Source organism: Gymnodraco acuticeps, unplaced genomic scaffold, assembly GCF_902827175.1.
Source record: "Gymnodraco acuticeps unplaced genomic scaffold, fGymAcu1.1, whole genome shotgun sequence".
Classification (NCBI taxonomy): Eukaryota; Metazoa; Chordata; class Actinopteri; order Perciformes; family Bathydraconidae; genus Gymnodraco; species Gymnodraco acuticeps.
This window is the reverse complement of record NW_022991187.1, coordinates 179623-198034: the sequence shown is the minus strand read 5'-3', so window position 1 is coordinate 198034 and position 18412 is coordinate 179623. Positions and strand designations below refer to the sequence as shown.

Below are 18412 nucleotides of genomic sequence, written 5' to 3'. Positions count from 1 at the left end.
TAAACATTGCTTGATTGACAAGCACTGCTAACATGTATAATATTATCATTTTACTCAACGAAAAAAGCTGAGAGTAGACGTCTTGGAAGTTCTGTTAGTACATTCAACCGCACAGCACGACATTTTAATTATCTGGTAACAACATTCCCTAAAAGGCACAATCACCACGAACACAGCTAAAGGGTCAAGTACAGTAACTACAACTAGCTAACGTTGTAGCATAGCAGAGTGGACACGTTGCTGTTAGCTGACAGTGAGGTCACTTTGACCTGTCCATCAAAGTGACCACGCCCTAATTTATGCAAAAACTGCAAGACCTAATATAAATAAAAGGGTCGCGTTATAAAACAATTCACTCAACAATTAATAATCATTAAGGTGGAATCTAACTATATCCTGAATAATTTTTATTTCATCCAGGGGTAGAAACTAGGGCTGTCAGTCGATTAAAATATTTAATCGCATGATTGTCCATAGTTAATCGCGATTAATCGCACATTTTGTATCTGTTCTAAGATAGTTCTTAGAGGAATATTTTTCAAGTTTTTAATACTCTTATCAACATATGAGTGGACAAATATGCTTTATGCTAATGTTTATTATCATTTGAACAATGACAAATATTCTCATGAATATTAAACACAACAACCTCTGACCATTACAAATATTCGCCTCAATTCAACCTGGAACCTCTCTCATACAATAATACAATACAAAGTGTGAGTGTGTGTGTGTGTGTGTTCGTTGGAGCTATGTGCAACTCAAGGCATATGCTCGAACGGGAGCTGCCTGGACGCTGCAATCATGTTACGCGCATTATCCGTGCTGAGTGTGCTGACTTTTCGTACAATGTCCCACTGTCTGGCTTCCTGCATAAAGTCAAGTGCTCGGCGAAGTTGTCGGCGAAATGTCGCTCCTCTGTTTTTATTTAAACAGCTCCTTATATACGTTAGCATCTGGTGCTAGCTAGCTGCGCTAACAACAACAATAATACACGTAAGGTGTCTCTCTCGCTCGAGCCACACATACACACACCCTCCCGGTCCTCCCGATGGCCAGTCGGTGCCTGCCGGTGAGCGTGGAAGTGTGGTCTGCCACAATCAGGCGGCAGGAGCGGGGCTGTCAGCATCAGCTTGTAGATGGTATTTTAAACTCGATGCGCTCTGAAACTACAGGGCGGCCGAGGAAAAAAATACACATGCGTTAAATCGCGTTAAAATAATTAGTGGCGTTCATTTTTTTTTGCGTTAACTTGACAGCCCTAGTAGAAACATGTTTATTTCTGCTGTAAAGTTGGGCATTTTAACATGGGGGTCTATGGAAATTCATCCTTTCTGCAGTCAGCGCCTATCGGCCACTAGATGAGCTGCAGTTTGTGGCACTTCCTTATTGGCGTCCCGGCTCTGCCACAGAGTTTGCCGCTTGCGTGAGACAGAAGGAGAAAAAAAGTAACATTAGGACTAATTTCCAGAAGGCAATCATTTATGTTTTTTACAATTTGGGAGTTTCCTCTATGTCGATCACGACTCCTTTGTCAGGAGCGTTGCACAGGCACATATACTTTTGACTCAACAGCTTAATTCCTGGACTCAAAATCTGTAAGCTGATAACTTCAGGCTCACCACAGACCTGGAATCATTGTTAACTCGCAATCACCTCACACCTTAGAGCTACACAGGACAAGACTTGTGTTAAAACCTCCCAGGCAGTAACAGAAGCATCTCAGCTCCTCCAAAGAGAAAGACCCCGCAATGAGCAAATGCCAAACCAAAAAAATTAAATGTCCAGGTTAACTCTTATGTAAGAACATCATTATCCCACACCTGATGAACTGAGCTTGAAGCAAATGAGCCTACAAAGAGACCTGGGACAGCAGAACATAGATGGATACTTGTATGGCCTGCGTACGGTGGTTTGGCACCAAATTCGAGTTGTTAATGTAGTAATTTTAGGGGCCGGTTAAGTGTAAAAATGTGAATCAATATGTACACACACTGACAAGCATAGCTGTCCTGAGTGACACCAATATTGACTTGATTTGAGTGAAGCAGCTGGACTAACCTGAAGTGTTGGACCTCTTTGTTGTGGGGTGAATTACCTCAGTGGAAGTGATGCGATTGTGCACCAATTATCAAAGATTCACATATGTCATTTCATGTCTGCTTCATTGCATCTACAGGGGTTAGTGCAATTCTGTAAGGCAAGACAGATAAGCAAACAGTGCTGTACTTTTCTTATTTTGTGGCACTTTAATATTATGGTACCATTACGCTTCTTTTAATAGTGACCCAGGTATGGTTTATGTGGTACCAGGTAGGATTTAAAAGAGCAGCATACAGGAACCAGGGGGGGGCAGGGTAATTCTGCTTGTCTAGCAAAGGCCTTATCCAGACAGCCAGCTTCCTGTTAGACTTCTGCTGCTAACAGAGAAAGACAGGAACTAATAGTGAACAGTCGTTCTCAACACAAAGGAAATATATCTATATTTAACAACCACTGGACGGCTGGTTTCGTCATCCACTGGAGCTTTTAAATACAAATAAAAAAACACTGAATGATGAAGTCACATCTGATGCTTCAATTGTACAAAATCAAAAAAACAAAAAGCAAGAGTCAACAGTGAATCCTCAAAAAATCAATTATTAACTATTCAGTGACCCATCCCCTTTCCCAAACAAGAACGCATAATGATCATGGGTTGACATTTGCATGAACAATGTCATCAGGGGCTTTCTTGAGGCAGTAAAAGGCTGGCACCAGTAGGACAGCGTCAGACGCAGCCAGAGAGAGAGAAAGAGACATAGAGAGAGACACACCTTGGGGGAGTGTTTGCAACTCAGTGACACTGACACTTACAGCTCACTGAGCCAGCCCTAATTCAAGCAAAAAGACTCCAGAAATCTGTTTGGCAAATCAGACGAAAGGAGAGCCGAGTACCTTTTTGCCTTCTGAGCCCGCAGAGCTGACTCTGATGTGCAGTGACAAAAAGAGGACCCCACAGCCTGAGGAAATGACCAACAGGAAATGGGACATGTGTGACACACTTTTAAGCATCCCACTCTGCATTCCTCCACTCCAGTTACATCTGAGTATTCTGTTAAGGAAATGCTGGTCTTGTGAGTGCTATAGTGTACTTTCATTAGTTATTGTGACCATACTTTAAGACTAAAAACACAGATCATGTCACTTTTCCTAATTACCAATAAATGTCTTGATATCTTGTGACAAGAGCTTGGCAAAATGGCCAAAATCTTTTGTCCGTAGCAACAGTGTATAGATTTTGGACCCGGTGCATCGACATGTAAGATTATGACACGTCTTTGGTGACAGGAGACCATTAATGCGGTCCATCGCTGCCATACTCAGTTATGTTCACACATTCCAATTAAAACACAGGCCACCCCATTCTGCCAACAGCTATTTGTACTCAAACGGGTTTCTCCTTGACAGGGCTCAAATACAATACAATTGATTACACACCATTGCCACACCCTGAAAACAAAGACACAGCAGCGGTACAACTAGACTACTGAGAGGTCAACACGCGGGGCTCGGTTCCAAGAGAAATGTCTTACTAAACTGCTTAACTACAACAGCACACAATAAGACACTTGCTACAGCAGGGAACCTAACCAGGATTAAAACTCAAGGCTCTGTGAAACCCAAAGGGGATGGCACTTGGTGAGTCACATGTGACATAACATGAAAATCCTAGCCACAAATCAGGCTGAGCCGATGTGGAAGAGGCCGGGCCAGCATAGCTCGAGCAGAATTATGACATCCCCTTACAGTCTGCACAACAACCAAGTTATTTATTTGAGGGAACTACTGTGTATTTCTGTATACTATACGTTGAATAAGGTATCCCTGTTGCCATGTCATTAGCTTCTAACAGCAAACATGCCAAGTTCAATATTTCTGAGAAGGAGTTATTGACTCTCATGTTGACATCAATTGGCCTTTTAAACAACATGTTGAGCTTGAATAGACAATAAAACACGCAATCAGCAAGTAAAACAAGGCTCCATCATATTTCTTAACAGGTCTAATCTGCTATACGTTTAGCTTTACAATTTTGTTTGTGCTTTTCATCAGTTGTTGTTCTGACTTCCCTGCTATGCATCAACTTGATATCCAACATCCAGGTCACTGTAGGCCATGTATAGTAAAAAGGTACGTGCCTCGTAACAACTGCTACAATATAGAGCTGATACAGCAAGGAAAAATGGAAAGATATTCTACAGTGTTGTTTTTTTATCGTCAGAAAGTATTGTAACTTTACAGAGTCAGTAACGCTCCCAGACGTTTCTTTCCCACACTCTGCTACCCATGCCACCGCTACACACACACCAGTGATGTCGCCTCAGTGCTCCCCATACACTGCTGCCTTTTGCCTTTTGTCACCAAGACCGCATGAGACGCCACCTAAATCCCCTTCCTGTAACCAAGGCCACGGACCACCATTGTAATCAGATTCCAGCTGCATTCCAGTGCTTTTTGCAACAATGAGATAAGGTGCTGTTTTTTCACCTCTCTCCCGCCCCAAGTGACCACGCAGTCTGTGCGCTGGGCAAGTTCAACTATTGGAACACAATACATTTCACACCAGTGTTTCAAGGAAAGCTATTGTATTCTTTTATACTTGGAAATGAGCAACGTGGCTTAAAGTCCAAATCAAAGCAACGTATAGACAGAACCAATTATGGGCTCCATTGAAATAGCTCTAACTAGGTAAAGTATGTACATGATAACATTAGCTGTAGAGTTTTCAGACATTAACAGGTGAAAGGATTTCAACACCAGAAGTCAAATGCTGAGGTTTTGCCAACTTTAAAAAAAAAAGACTCCTGAGATTTCAAACATGGAAAACATGACTTTCAGAACATGTCTGTTTATTTAGTTTGATGCTGACCTTGCATAAAAAAAGAAATTCCACGACAGCCCAAACCCAATTCCCAACTGTCTATGAATTTGTGTGGCGAGGCGTAAAAGACTAAATCCTAAACTTCTAATCATGCTTAAAAGTTGAGGTTTTAAAAATGACTATATTAAAATCCTATAAAGCTTTAGCTAACCCAAGGGTTTAGATGTAGGGTTACTTGACATTGAGTAACAAAACTTGAACCTCTGACTAAGTCTTTATTAGTCATTGACCATCAGGTGCTCAACACAACAGACACAACAAGACGACAATTGGAAAAACCCTGCTTAGTGTTCATAAAAATAAAAGTACACTAAAAATTGTCCCTTCCTGTTCGACTTCTTTCCCCTCCCCCAATGTGCTCCATTTCAACAGATGTTGTCTGCTGTGGTGGGAAAGACCAATGGAAGAAATTGTATTCGTCTACGTGCATCTGTTGGAATTGCCAACTACCCAGAATTACAAAATAGAACGAGGAGAGAAACTGAAGGAGCACATCTGAACTTCACTTTGATCGAGATTCCAAGCAAACATATTTCTAAAAAACCCTGTAACATATATAAAGGTGGGAATCATAATACATTTATTTTGGAGGGGGCGCCTTTCATAACACCCAAGGACACCTTACAGGGCATAGGGGCAATATAGGGAACAATTAAAACAGTGGATTTAGTGAAGTATCGGCCGGGGTAAGACATAGTAGATAGATAGTACAACCTATATGTAACACAGATCTAACACGCAGAATAAGGCCAATATTAAAATGTATATATTTTAAGCTCGGAAGGTAACAATTAAAAGCCAGGAAAAATAAGCTCGTAAAATTGCCAATTGAGAAACCCTGCCTAATGTTGCCGTCTTTTCCAATGACCGTAGAGAACACCACTAGCTCCAAAACTCACTAAATCCACTGAGAAACGTTCCAACTTGGCAACAGCCCATCCCCTTCAGGATTCCCCCCAAAGCCACTCCCCAATTATCATCATTATGAATCTAAGCATCAGAATGAATGTTAACAACTATTGTTCACAGCTCATTAACCGACTGCTGACGTGCAACGATAGCACGGGCAAAGTTCACACAAGTAGGAAGGGAGAATGACTGGTTGGCCGTTCAAGTTGCAAGGCTTTTATTGTACATAGCTACAGTGTAGAGATATGGCAATGGAAATCTTAATAATTTCATTCAGGTCAAAAATGGTATTGCACAAACTGGTTACAATCCTGCAAGAGCCACAGATGTTTATTTGTTTCCTTTTTATTGGTTAGAGCATTTGATTTATCGATTGCCATCGGGATGTTACACACATTTCTAAAACACATTACCCACCCAAGCTTAAATTAACATACTTTATTTTGGCCTGTTAAAAAAAAAGGGTATACCGTATATATTTTTAAACAATTCTAGTTAAAGGTGGGGTAGGTAAGTTTCAGAAAGCGGCTCGAGTGCACTAACATTTGAAAGTACACAGCCGAAAAGAATCCGCCCCTTCCTTCAGACTTCCTTACAGAGCCCCTCCTCCAACACACATGAACGCGAACATGACGTCAGCAGACTGGTGAAAGTGGCCGCCTGTTGCTGGCGAGTCATTGAAGTACTGTTGCAATGCACGCCCAATGACGGCACGAGATACATTTGTGCGTGCACGAGATGGAAGGCTGACAGACAGGGCGGCAATGCCCGGCTAAACGGATTGGTCGTGCTTTTTACAGCGCCACGGCTTCCACAGATGACATTTTTTTTATGGATTTTTTGTCAAAGCACTTCAGATATTCATTGCTATCGGGATGTTAACCCTTTGGAGTCCAGGGCTAATTTGGCCGTTTTCGCATACTTTTGATTTGTCTTACTAAACCCCATTAAGAAATGTTTGGCATGTCAATGTTTGGTATCTTTTTTTTAAAGGACAACCTCACCTATATAACCTGATAGTTATTTCTGTCATTTTGAGATACTATATGAACTTTTTGGACCCAAAATCACAAAAAAAACGTAAAAACAGATTTTGAAAATGATATTATTTTTCATATAGGTAACAAACATACACAACGAAACCATTTGAAAGCTGGAAATATATACATGGGATGTCACTATGATAATGTGAACGTTTGATTTAGGTAGCATGAACCTATGTACAAATGTTATGAACAAATAACAGGTGTATCCATAGGCTTTTTTCCCTCATTTCTCAAGTTCTGTCAACAGTGACACAGTAGGCACAACAACACATTTAAAAGCTTAAATAATGTACATGTGATTTCATTTTGATATGGCAAAAGTGTTATTATAAATATAATACAAATATATATATATATATATATATATATATATATATATATATATATTATGTACAAACATCTGTTTTTTCTGTCTTTATCTGTGCCACGCTTCAAAGCAGTTTCTGTCAACTACGACACAGAGGGCAACACCACAGGCTCCTCCTCCTCCATGTCAAAAAACAAGCTTAAAGCTTGACTCACGTTCAGAGCAGGGTTTCCGTTAGCCGGTAATTACCGGTTTTTAGCTGGTAAAATTTATTAAAAACCGGTAAATTCAAAACCTGCCGGTCAAAATGTCTGGTAATAATTAGGGAGGCTCCGATAGATCGGCCGCCGGTCATTATCGGCCGATATTCACTCTTAATAGTTTGATCGGTGCTCTCTATAAAGGCCGATCAGGAGAGCTGGATCTGATCGATATGGACATAAACGCGAGTGAAGTATAACCGGACACGCGAGAGAGATCAGATCAGCTGCTGAGTCTGACCGAGACACGCAGCTCTGCATGATCACCTGAAGCCCCGCCCTCTGTTTAGCGAGCTGCAGGAGCTGCATGAGAAACTGACGGGCTGTCAGAGAGAGAGGGAGGGAGAGGGGAAAAGAGAGGATCCGTTTCTCCCGTGTTATTATTCAAAGTTGATGTAAACTTTTGAATAATGTACGTTATCTACTACAAGTAGTTTGTTTGAATGTAATAATTATGTTGTTTGTGGAATAATTTATTGAAAAATGAATCTGAATTTTTCGATCTGTTACGATTATAAACTGAAGCAATATAAAAATGAGCCCATTAACTGAGTTTTAAACCTCAGCATATCTGCTCATAGTCCGGTAATTACCTGCCAACGGAAACTCTGCTACACAACTGTTATTATTATTATTGAAATATGACCGGTAATTTTCAAATGTGTCCGGTAAAATAAATTCTGCCCGGACATTTGACCGGCGAGAAAAAAATCCTAGCGGAAACCCTGGTTCAGAGTTCTCTTCATCATAGTTGAATCTTCAAAACTCTAAATCTATCTAACTATATCTAAATTCTCAATGTTTGTCTGTCACTTTACTTCAATCGCAGTCTCCCGCCGTATCTCTTCGTCTCCCGCCGCCTGTCTTCGTATATCTTCGTCTCTCTCCATTTCCCGGCGTCTGTCTTTGGTTCCCGCCGTCCCTCTTCGTCTCTTTTCGTCTCGCTTCGTATCACTCCGTTTACCCGATTACCTCACCCCCTCCCTGGTAAATACATCCTGTTGAGCAGAATCTACAGTTTCCAGTATTTTCCGTTTCGTAAAATGATAAAATACGGCGAAGATATTAAAATATGTGCTTCCATTATTCATACTTTTGAAATGTATTAACTTTATATCATCGTCTCTCCGTGTTTACTGGGTCTTTTTGCATGAAACAAAGACTGGGATATAGTTTCAAGCCAGTACTTTCGACAGAAACACACAGCAATGTTGTCCGGACTGTTGTTTTTATGCGGCGCCGGCTTGAACAGGTCATGTGATCTGATCACGCCGGCGTGACGGTCGACTCCAAAGGGTTAAGAGCATTCCATGGAATATAACAAAAAGTGTATCTCGAGCCGGTTTCTGAAACTTACCTACCCCACCTTTAATATGAACATTTCCGTCGTCCTTTACTGTGTAAGTTATTAGAGGCACAGATTTAGATATGTGATCCTCTTCAGTCTCAAGCTGTCCAAACAAACCAACACACTAATATGCTCAGCAGGTAGTTAGATAATGAGATGTTTCTCTGCACCTGTCCTCAAAAATAACTGCTGGACATCTTGTCTTTATTTTCAAAACAGCGAACCTTAAAGGTGGGGTAGGTAAGTTTGAGAAACCGGCTCGAGATACACGTTTTGTTATATTTCATGGAGTGCTCTTAACATCCCGATAGCAATAAATATATTAAGTGCTTTGACAATAAATCCATAAACAACGTCATCTGTGGAAGCCGTAGTACTGTAAAAAGCACGACCAATCTGAGCCAGCCCGGCTAAAGTAACTGGATGGCCTACCTGCCTGTCAGCCTTCCATCTGTGCACAAACTTATCTCATGCCCTCATTGGTCATGTGTGCGTTCGTGTGTGTTGGAGGAGGGGCTCTGTAAGGAAGTCTGAAGGAAGTGGCAGATTTTCAAATTCTAGCGCACTCAAGCTGGTTTCTCCTAAATGACCTACCACACCTTTAAGTGTAAAATCTAAAACCTTTGGAGTATTTGAGTTTTGGAACGTCTTTCTGATCGCTTCTGGCAGATAGTTCTCTTGAAAATGTGGACTGAGATAACATCTTGCACAGACAGGACTGGACACAAACTGATGTATGTCAGACATGTTAAAGAATGCACTCTTTGAGTCCAACTGAGATGTAAATGCCAAACTGTTGAGCAACCATATAGCTTCTTACGACATGACTATTGATTTCCCCAGCACACTGATATAACAAACTGTGATATGAGAAATGTTGATATGCTAAATCGGATCCCATGTCGGATATGGTTACACAACTTAATGATCTCCAAACAAATTCTAAATGTTGCACTTCCGAGTTAACCACAGTCCACAGCAGCAGTCCATGCTGCAGTTGATAGGAACCAACCCTCCCTCACATCTTATGCTCATGTCCCTCTGCTTCCTGACCCACTTGGTTGTGCTGACCTTGTACAACCAGCAGAGTTTGATGCGTCTGGAATGGTTAACAAGCCCAAACACAACTAGTACTGTCGACTGTAGACCCTGGGGTCGCTCTGACAGCCCTTCATCTGCTCTGCATCCCACAGCGTGTCTAGGCGAGAACACTCCTGCAACCCCAGAGCTGATTACACACAGGGACTTAGTAACCACGATCAATATGGGGGCCTAATATGCAAATCATGTTGCCCTTTCGGCACACTAAACACAGCCATTACAAATCAAACTGCCCTTTAGTCATGAGCAAGTAAATGAGCCGGTGGTGGTGCACAGACTGGGGGTCACACAGAGGACTATTTGGGTCATCACACAGCCACTAGGGCACGACTGCAGCAGGGACTATTTATGACTGCCAAGTGAGAAGTATTGTGTTCCAGGATGGCACTGGTATTTGAAAATCACATAACTCCCAACTTTAAGGCAGAGCTAAGTCAAATTTTAAGAGTGAAGCCAATGCATGATACTTGTGACCACCAGGGCTGAAACAGAACATTATCTGAAGAGCTAGGGGGCAGAAGATTAGGTTGATTATTTCAGTCAATGCCAAATACCAGTTACTCAAATACAACATATGTGGTCTAGGAAACTTTAAATACAACACCAATATCAGTCTCATCAGGAAAATACAAGCAAGACTAAATAATGTGCACTTTTTGTAGGTTCAAGTACTCGGGGAAAAAGGCAGCTGTCAATATAATACTGTAGGGACTCAGCACTGCTCAGGTGAAGCAACACGATATTCCTGTCTGCCCTCATTGACTAGAACTAAATAAAGGTCGTTTTTGCACAGACTTGCATAATTTCATACCAACAATTCTGCACGTGTTATGGCCAAACAAGCATAGCTGGTGCAGGACACATTGTCAATGCATTCGGTTAACATGTGTAGTTGCTAGCATGGAGGCAGCCACATTTTCTATGCTGTGACACTTTCCCATTTGTCTCCCAAACCAGTGTGTTTTAGTGGGTCAAATCTGAACCTGGCATCTCGGTAAATATTGCGGATATTGGAATTAAATCAAAAATAGATTGTTCAAAAATATATATCCTCTGTAATAATGAAAGAGTAGATTCTTGGTATGTTTGGATCCCATTGTTTAGTATGAACATTAACAGGGGGCCAGGGGCCAGGGCGCGGTTGTGCTGCCTGCTGCACCTCCATGTCTGTGGATCTATCGTTCAGAGATAAGTTTTCCTGCCGCACTGTGGTTAGCTACCCCACCCCGCTCAATAACGTGCAACAGCACATTTCATGTCGTAAAATGATCCACCAAACCCACCCACAACACCAAGAGGAACAAAACCCCCACCATGAAACCAGCTACTGCTTTGATGATCGCTGAGAAACTTTTAGGCATTGTCAGATAATAGCCGTTGAAGGCTAGTGCTAGCTTTTTTTTAAAACAGACTATCCCCATACATTTTAGCTAGCGTGTGCACTTTCCTGTCTGTCTGGAAGGTGGACGAACGCTGAGTGTTTTTAAAAGAAAGGGTGGGGGTAAAACCAGTTATAAACATTCAAAATGAATCTGTAACCTACCTTCTGAGAGGAAAATTAAAGTATTCCCGAAATGCTATATCACAGCCCAACGCGTTCACCACTTGATTCCTCCCTCTGCCGGAGCCGCTGCTGCTGCTGACACCGCTCTGTGCTCTGTGCTCTTTCCCAACTCTGCCGCTAGTCCCGCCCCCTGCCTTGGCTTGGCGAGCTCTGAGTGGATCAGCTGGTTTTGACGGACAGCTTCAACAGCCAATCGAAATGTCGTTTTGGATAACAAGGATCGGATCTCACGCCTCCTTTCTTCAGGTTCCCATTTACCGAAAATCACCATCAATTGTTTGTTCATGGTGGCATTTATGGCGTTTTAATCTCCTGTGTGGTGTCACCCCTATTATCTGTTTTTATATATTTACTATCCATCAATCACTATCTCTCTATTAACCTTATTATTAGAGAAGCATCATTGTGCGTGCACATATTATACAATGTATTTATGGTTCATTGTAAGGCGAGGCAATAATAATTTGGTAGACTGTGTGTTATCATGTGTTGACTTTACGTGCAACAGTGAATGAATGGGGATGTATATGAAAACCAAATATGATGATATAAAAAAAGTGTACGATTGAATAATTCTACGAGAGAAAGTAATGCCTTGATCGTCTTTTGTAACGGAGGTTTTAAATATCCATGAATGTAAACAAAACTCCAATATGTGATACGCATTGAACAGTGGAACATGCTTATACAATGTTATTATTCTACATATAATTTAATAAGGAAAAACAATCCCGATTCTCCTGAAGAACACAGTGTACCACATGTGTATCACCGCACCACAAGATGGCGTTATTTGACACATCCATCCACCATTGACAGAAGACAACAGCTGTATTCCATCATCCAAACTGTATTTATTCACCCTTTCTCATTCTAGTGGATAATAATAAACTCCCTTTATATAGAAATTTTTCTTAACAAGGTTGCAAAGTGCTGGATGAGGGTTTGTGGTGAAACTGGTTGCCCAAATTATCACGGTTAATGGAACAGGATAACATTGGTTTATTGTCTTTATATATCAATTGACTCATTCATTAACAATTTACTTGACACCCTGTTAACCTGGTATATATATAATAGGGTTAGGGTTATATAATTTGATACTATTCTTGCAATAGGACATATTTTAACCTTACCTTTTCTCATGGATGGCTTCCTCTGAATTGCCTTGTCAGGGGATTTCTGAGCAGAGTCGAAAGCCGCCTTCATCTGTGCCACCTTCACAGAATGGCCCTGCTCATCACACTTTACTTCATCTGACTTTGGCCGGTCGTGGTGCTGCAGCCTTTCATGCAGTTGAATGGTCTCCATTATGAGAGCTGACACAGGCCTGGATTTAGGGCTGTCTTGGGATTTATCTCTCACTGAGACACCATCATTCCCCTCTTTGCCAGGTTGTTCATCAGGCTGTTGTGGCAATGTATTTGCTTTACATTTCATATTAAGATCCTCCTTCATGATCTGGTGGCTTTTCTCAGAGATAACTGTGCCAGCTGCAACCAAAATAGTGTCCTCAGTGGAGTTTTTCACCTTCCTTCCCGTCACAGGTTGTGCATCTGAGCATGCAGAGCCAGATAACTGCAGATCAGCTGGGCGCTCACGGTCACCCTTTACTTGTAGAGGTGGTCTTCTGGTGTCTGTCTTCTCAGAAATAAGTACATTGCATGAATCTGCACTTTGTCCATCCCTTTTAGTGGAGGGAGACTTTGAATCAGACCTTGATAAAGGTGCAAATTCCTCAGAAATCACAATACTCACTTCGCATGACGTTCTCTCATGTGAGACGGCTGATTGTAAGTTGTCTGAAGACAGGTTTTCTTTTCTCTCCATATCCTCATTGATTGAAGCCTCTGCTGAGTTGATATTCTCCCCCACAATCTGACAATCATCTTTGGGACAGAGGGATTTTATGAGTGAGTTCTCACACAATGTGTTACCAATCACTCCAGGCTGAGATTGAAGACAATCTGAGGTCGAAGTGTCATACATTTCCGTCTGCTTCATATCCACATGAGGGTCTTTGGTTGCATGTTTTTCTTCAGCCAGTTTTTCTTTCAACCCCTTCCTGTCACATGACGAAGATGTATTTACATCGGATTGCTGGATTTTATCGGTGGATAGCTCTGTTGTTTCCTTTCTATTTCTCCTTAGTAGCTTTATCAAAATAGAACTGGGTTCAACGGCTGGCAAATCTATCTTTTGGTTCGTGGCTGTTTCAGTTGTGTCCATTTGTCGATTGGGCCCTGCAGACTCCCTTTGATCATCAGTTTCAGTGACCTTTGGTTTTGTTGAACAGTTGAGGTTCAAAACTTGCTTCACCTCACATGCTTCCTCTTTTGTATTATTCTCTGTTCTCTTCTTTGGAGGTCTACAGTGAATGGTATCACTCAGGTCTAATAGAGACTCTTTCTGCAGCGTGTTTTTCAAAGCATGTTGGGGTTGAGCTGTAGGCGGCTCCTTCCTCGCACTCAAGCGCTCCACTGGTCCTGTGCAGAGTTTAACATCTTCAACTTCAGCCATGATGGTGCCATGCTGATTTGGTTGAACAGACAGTAACGACTCACTTCCTGCAAGATCTCCACATCTGCTCATCTTCATCCTCACAGGGTCTTCTTCAGTGTTTTCAATTGCATCACCTGAGGTAGCAGCAGGCCCAGACTCTTCATTCAACTCTTCAGCTGAGAAGTCTTCTTCTTGGATCTCCTCAAGTGGGACACTCCCCTCATTCTGGTGCTCCATCTTGATCTTTGATGATGTTTGAAGCTGCACCTCAGTTTTCTTCTCTCTCTTGGGTTGATTGAAAAGCCTCTGTGCTCCGGCTCTTTCCTCAATCCTCACACTACTCTTTTGGTCTGTCTCCAGTGGAGCCGTCCTGCCTCCTCCTCCTCCTCCTCCTCCTCCTGCAGCCCCTCCCTGTCTCACCTCCCTTGCAGCAGAAGGACTAACCCACACATTTATGTGCTTCTCACTAGAAGGTGTTGCTGGCTCCTGGCCGCGGCTCCCGTCCAGGTCCTGAGCGTCTGGCTCCTCTAGATTTGTCCTGGAGTTACCAGCCTCCTCCTCCTCCTCTTCCTCCTCCTCCTCACAGGAGCTTCCTCCCTCCATGACATCCCCTGAATGACTACCTGCCGCTCCTGAGTCAGGGCCCGGTTTAGCGTCCTCCGATCCCTCACCCAGGGCCTGTTCTCCCCCTTCAAGTTTATCCTGGTTTCTGCCCCATACTGGTCTGTGGAAGAAGACATGGTGTTAACCTCACAACAAAACACTGATCTTCCCAAATCATGCCACGTGTTGGCAATGTTAGCCCAGAAGTATATATTTATTTTACCTATAGATCCTCACATGGTTATCATGTTTTAATATTGTGCTGAAAAGTATAGCGTTGCGGAACAACAAGATTATTTTAAGTTTTTGAATCCATTCCCAACTTCCAAAAATGGATTTCAAACACATTTTGGCTACAACTCCTACAAACAAAAAAGCAACATAAATTATTGTGGAGATAAAGATTTGATTTGTATTTTTTTACAGTCTTGATATATAAAAACTGTGATTAATGTTTTGGGAGCATCAACACTGCAGCAGATAACAGGAGTCCAACCTATTGATTACTCTTTCAAAGCATTTCAAAGTCCTATGATGGAGGTCAGAAAATCGTTTCCATGCACTTTTCTTTTATACATGTAAGCTAGATTGTTGTGTTAGAATGTTTTGCAGGTTTATTCAACCAGAAGTCCTGTTATGATTATCCTTTTTGTAACCTTGCCTCTTAGAGGAACCACACCCTTGTATTAGTAACAGCAGGAGGATGGCGGATTGAACATAGGGCAAAAACCTGGCTAATCTTCTTGCAGAGTTCAACTTTGCCATGAGATAGTCTAATTGTTTAAGCAGTAAAGACCCACTAGACTGCAGCAGTAAGCAGAGAAAATGGGGAGACACAATGAACAATGATGTGGACCATGAGTCTGTTTCCTGTCTATGGACTCATGCCTAGTCTGTGTGACAACATATGACTGCTGTTGTCTAATCATCTGACAGCCCCCACTTCTCCCAGACACACAGCTGATGTTCTCACAATGAAGGCAGCGCTGTCTTAGTAAATACACACATATTGTTTTCATGCTGTGGTATTATGAGTGAGGGACAGAGCGAGTGTGTGTAAAAAAGACGACACGACAAAAAGATAGTGTGTGAGGGCATCAATAAAGCTACAGAACACTGTAGTCGTGGACTCATCAAGTTGGTATCATGAAAATATCACTATTATTTGTGTATTTCATTTTTTATAATTGTTGTAGTGTTTGGAAATGTTTTGTTTAAAATTATAATTGAGGGATTATCCCATTAAATACTTGCTTATTTGAATACGTTACCAGAACAGAACATTGGATAAAGCCTGGTTCAAAATGATTGTTTCATATTGTAAACATTTTAGAGCCAATGATTTTCAAGGTTGATTTTTTAGTATCTACTTCTACTACATGCATCGGAAAATACTGTCAACAGACATAAAGATATATACAAATAATCAAATTTCATCGGCTTTTAGGGTATTGTTTTACATAAATTTGGTTCCCGAACACACCTAAAAAACAAAGTTAGGAAGTTGATGTAATTTAAATTCTACAGAAGATGAGATATGTGGCTCAGTGAATAATAAGAAAAACACATTTGAACAAAACAGCCTTTCGAGATATGTTGCAATACATTTTGCAAGGCATTACAGGGAAATAAGGTAGAAATGTGTTACTACTACACCCAGTAAAACTTGATTAGTTATATTATCTGATTGTAAAATGTGGTGTATTTGGGAGAAATCTCAACACAAATATAGACAAAGTGGATTAAAACACCAAAATGGGTACTTTGAATGTTCTCTTTTCACTAGTCTGAAAGGAGACATGTTATGGAATCAAAATAGGCCTAACTCCTTCTCCATTGCATGAGAAAACAAATGTTTTTGCCTTCCCTTCAGGCCGTAAAACCCTGGTAACAACTGCTCTGTTATCCTGTCTCTTCCCCCCCATGAACTCCCGAGGCGGATCACTTGATCAGCATGTGCTCTGCTCCACAGCCTCAACAAACTCGGACACACAGGAATTCAAAACCAATGAACCAGGAATCTATCACAAGTTGTAGCATTTGGAAAATAAACACTTTATAATTTTTTCTGAACTCTGATTAGTACAACACCAGCTGGGCACAGGCCTGGCCTATGTTTCGGCTGTCACTTACCAGTTAGACGTGTAGCCGAGTTGTCCGCTCTCCCTCAGGACCGACAGAGTGCTCTTTGTTGGTTTTTTGCCGATGTTTAGTCCTCCCTCAAATGCACAAGCAATGGGAGCCTTATATTACATCCATGTGATGTCACAGCTCATTTGACTAATACAATCAGGGGAAACTCACTGTTGCTATTTGTTGTTTTGAGAAATGATCGTAAATAACTCGTTGATTTGCTTGAACCTACCCCCGCGACCCGACCACGGATAAGCGGGAGAAGATGGATGGATGGATGGATTTGCTTGATTCAGGTAGCCTACGTGGAGAATGTGTTTTTGTAAATGTTTGGAGCTGACATTTTAGAAACACAAGTGGTGACCTTTTAAACTTATATCAAAATAGGGAAATACAAGTGGATGATAGTGTTAAAGCAGACTCTAAAACAAGATTGAGTACAAGGAATGTCCCATTTCTATGTTTCCCCTTACCCAACATGTTTGCATGCTGATGTCACTGTCCTTACTGCTACAGTCCAGGAAGCTACATGGTAAAAGCACGCCTGTGTCTGGGATAAATGGTGAGTAATTCTAGCCAATCTGGGTACGTCCAGGAGTGAAGGAAATTATCTGAAAAATAGCTCAGACCTTATCCTTTTGTTTTTCTTGGTCTCCATAGTGATGTCCAAAACAGGATACGTCCTCAGATAATAAAACACAAGTGGAGGTAGGCTACGTCAGCCAATAATTCTCCAGCAGAAGAAGGGGAAGAGGGGGTTAAGAAGGCTGCTGCGCTGACAGGCAGGCAGTCCTCACATTGAAAAGTGTTACATGTCCCTCTTAAGGTTGTCTAGACAAAAAGGCAATCTGTTTCGAATTAAAGACAGACTCCACAAGCTCATTGACAAACTAATGAAGCCTCTAATTTAGCCCTGCTGTCATTTAAATATTTTACAAGTTTAGTAAGTCAAAACTTAGCACATGATTTTTCATTTCACATTTCAGGTCTCAGGTTTCATGCAAAAAAAATGAAAAGCAGTTTCAACTCACACACAAAACATGAAAAACGGCCTCAATGCAACGCCAACACATGCTCTATTGTACACAGGGCTAGCATTCATGGTGCAGACACGCAGTCATATAAAACAGGAGGAACAAGAGTGTGTAGCTCAAGTAATTCACTGATGTCATGCAAACAGTGACGGGAAGCAAAACGTTATATAACCTCGCTGGTAGAAAACCTCCACTGCCAAAACATACATGGGGGCACGATGATGTAATTTCAGAACACACACCATCAATGTTGACTTACTACTCAGATATGCTTATGATATTTTCCCTCTTCAGGAAGGCCTTATACACAGCATGCATAACATTAAGGGTAATTAACAATCCCATGTTATTGTTTGTGTATATCCAATACCAATAGTTTTGTTAAATTGTGTTCACAAGAAGAAGAAAAAAACGGTATATTGGGACATAGTGGCGCAGTGGGCTGTGCGTTGATCATCAGATCAAGGGTGGCGTTGGGGAACTCCAGTTCGAAACCCGCCACTGCGTCAGGCCGTTGTGTCCTTGGGCAAGACAATTCACCCGAATTTGCTCCTGTGGGTACTGTCCACAGTACATGACCGTTACATGTATGATATGTGTGTAATGTGTACTTGGCCTTGATGACTTTGAGGTGTGAAGATGGGCGGAGTGTCGCAGTGGGCTGTGCGTTGATCATCAGAT

General features: G+C 41.6%; 1 protein-coding gene across 2 annotated transcripts in view; it reads right to left on the bottom strand.

Moving 5' to 3' along the window:
* Window positions 1-14316, bottom strand: part of LOC117561021 (coronin-1C-A) — a 41576-nt gene extending 27260 nt beyond the window's left edge. The window contains exon 1 of one of the 2 annotated variants that reach the window (XM_034238187.1): window positions 12596-14316. In XM_034238187.1, the coding sequence (XP_034094078.1) occupies window positions 12596-14198 (1603 nt within the window). In that variant the 5' untranslated portion in view covers window positions 14199-14316. Of the gene's footprint in view, window positions 1-11438; window positions 11588-12595 lie in introns of those variants that run through there. The other variant, XM_034238188.1, reaches the window with a different exon arrangement.
* Window positions 14317-18412: the final 4096 nt, after the last annotated feature.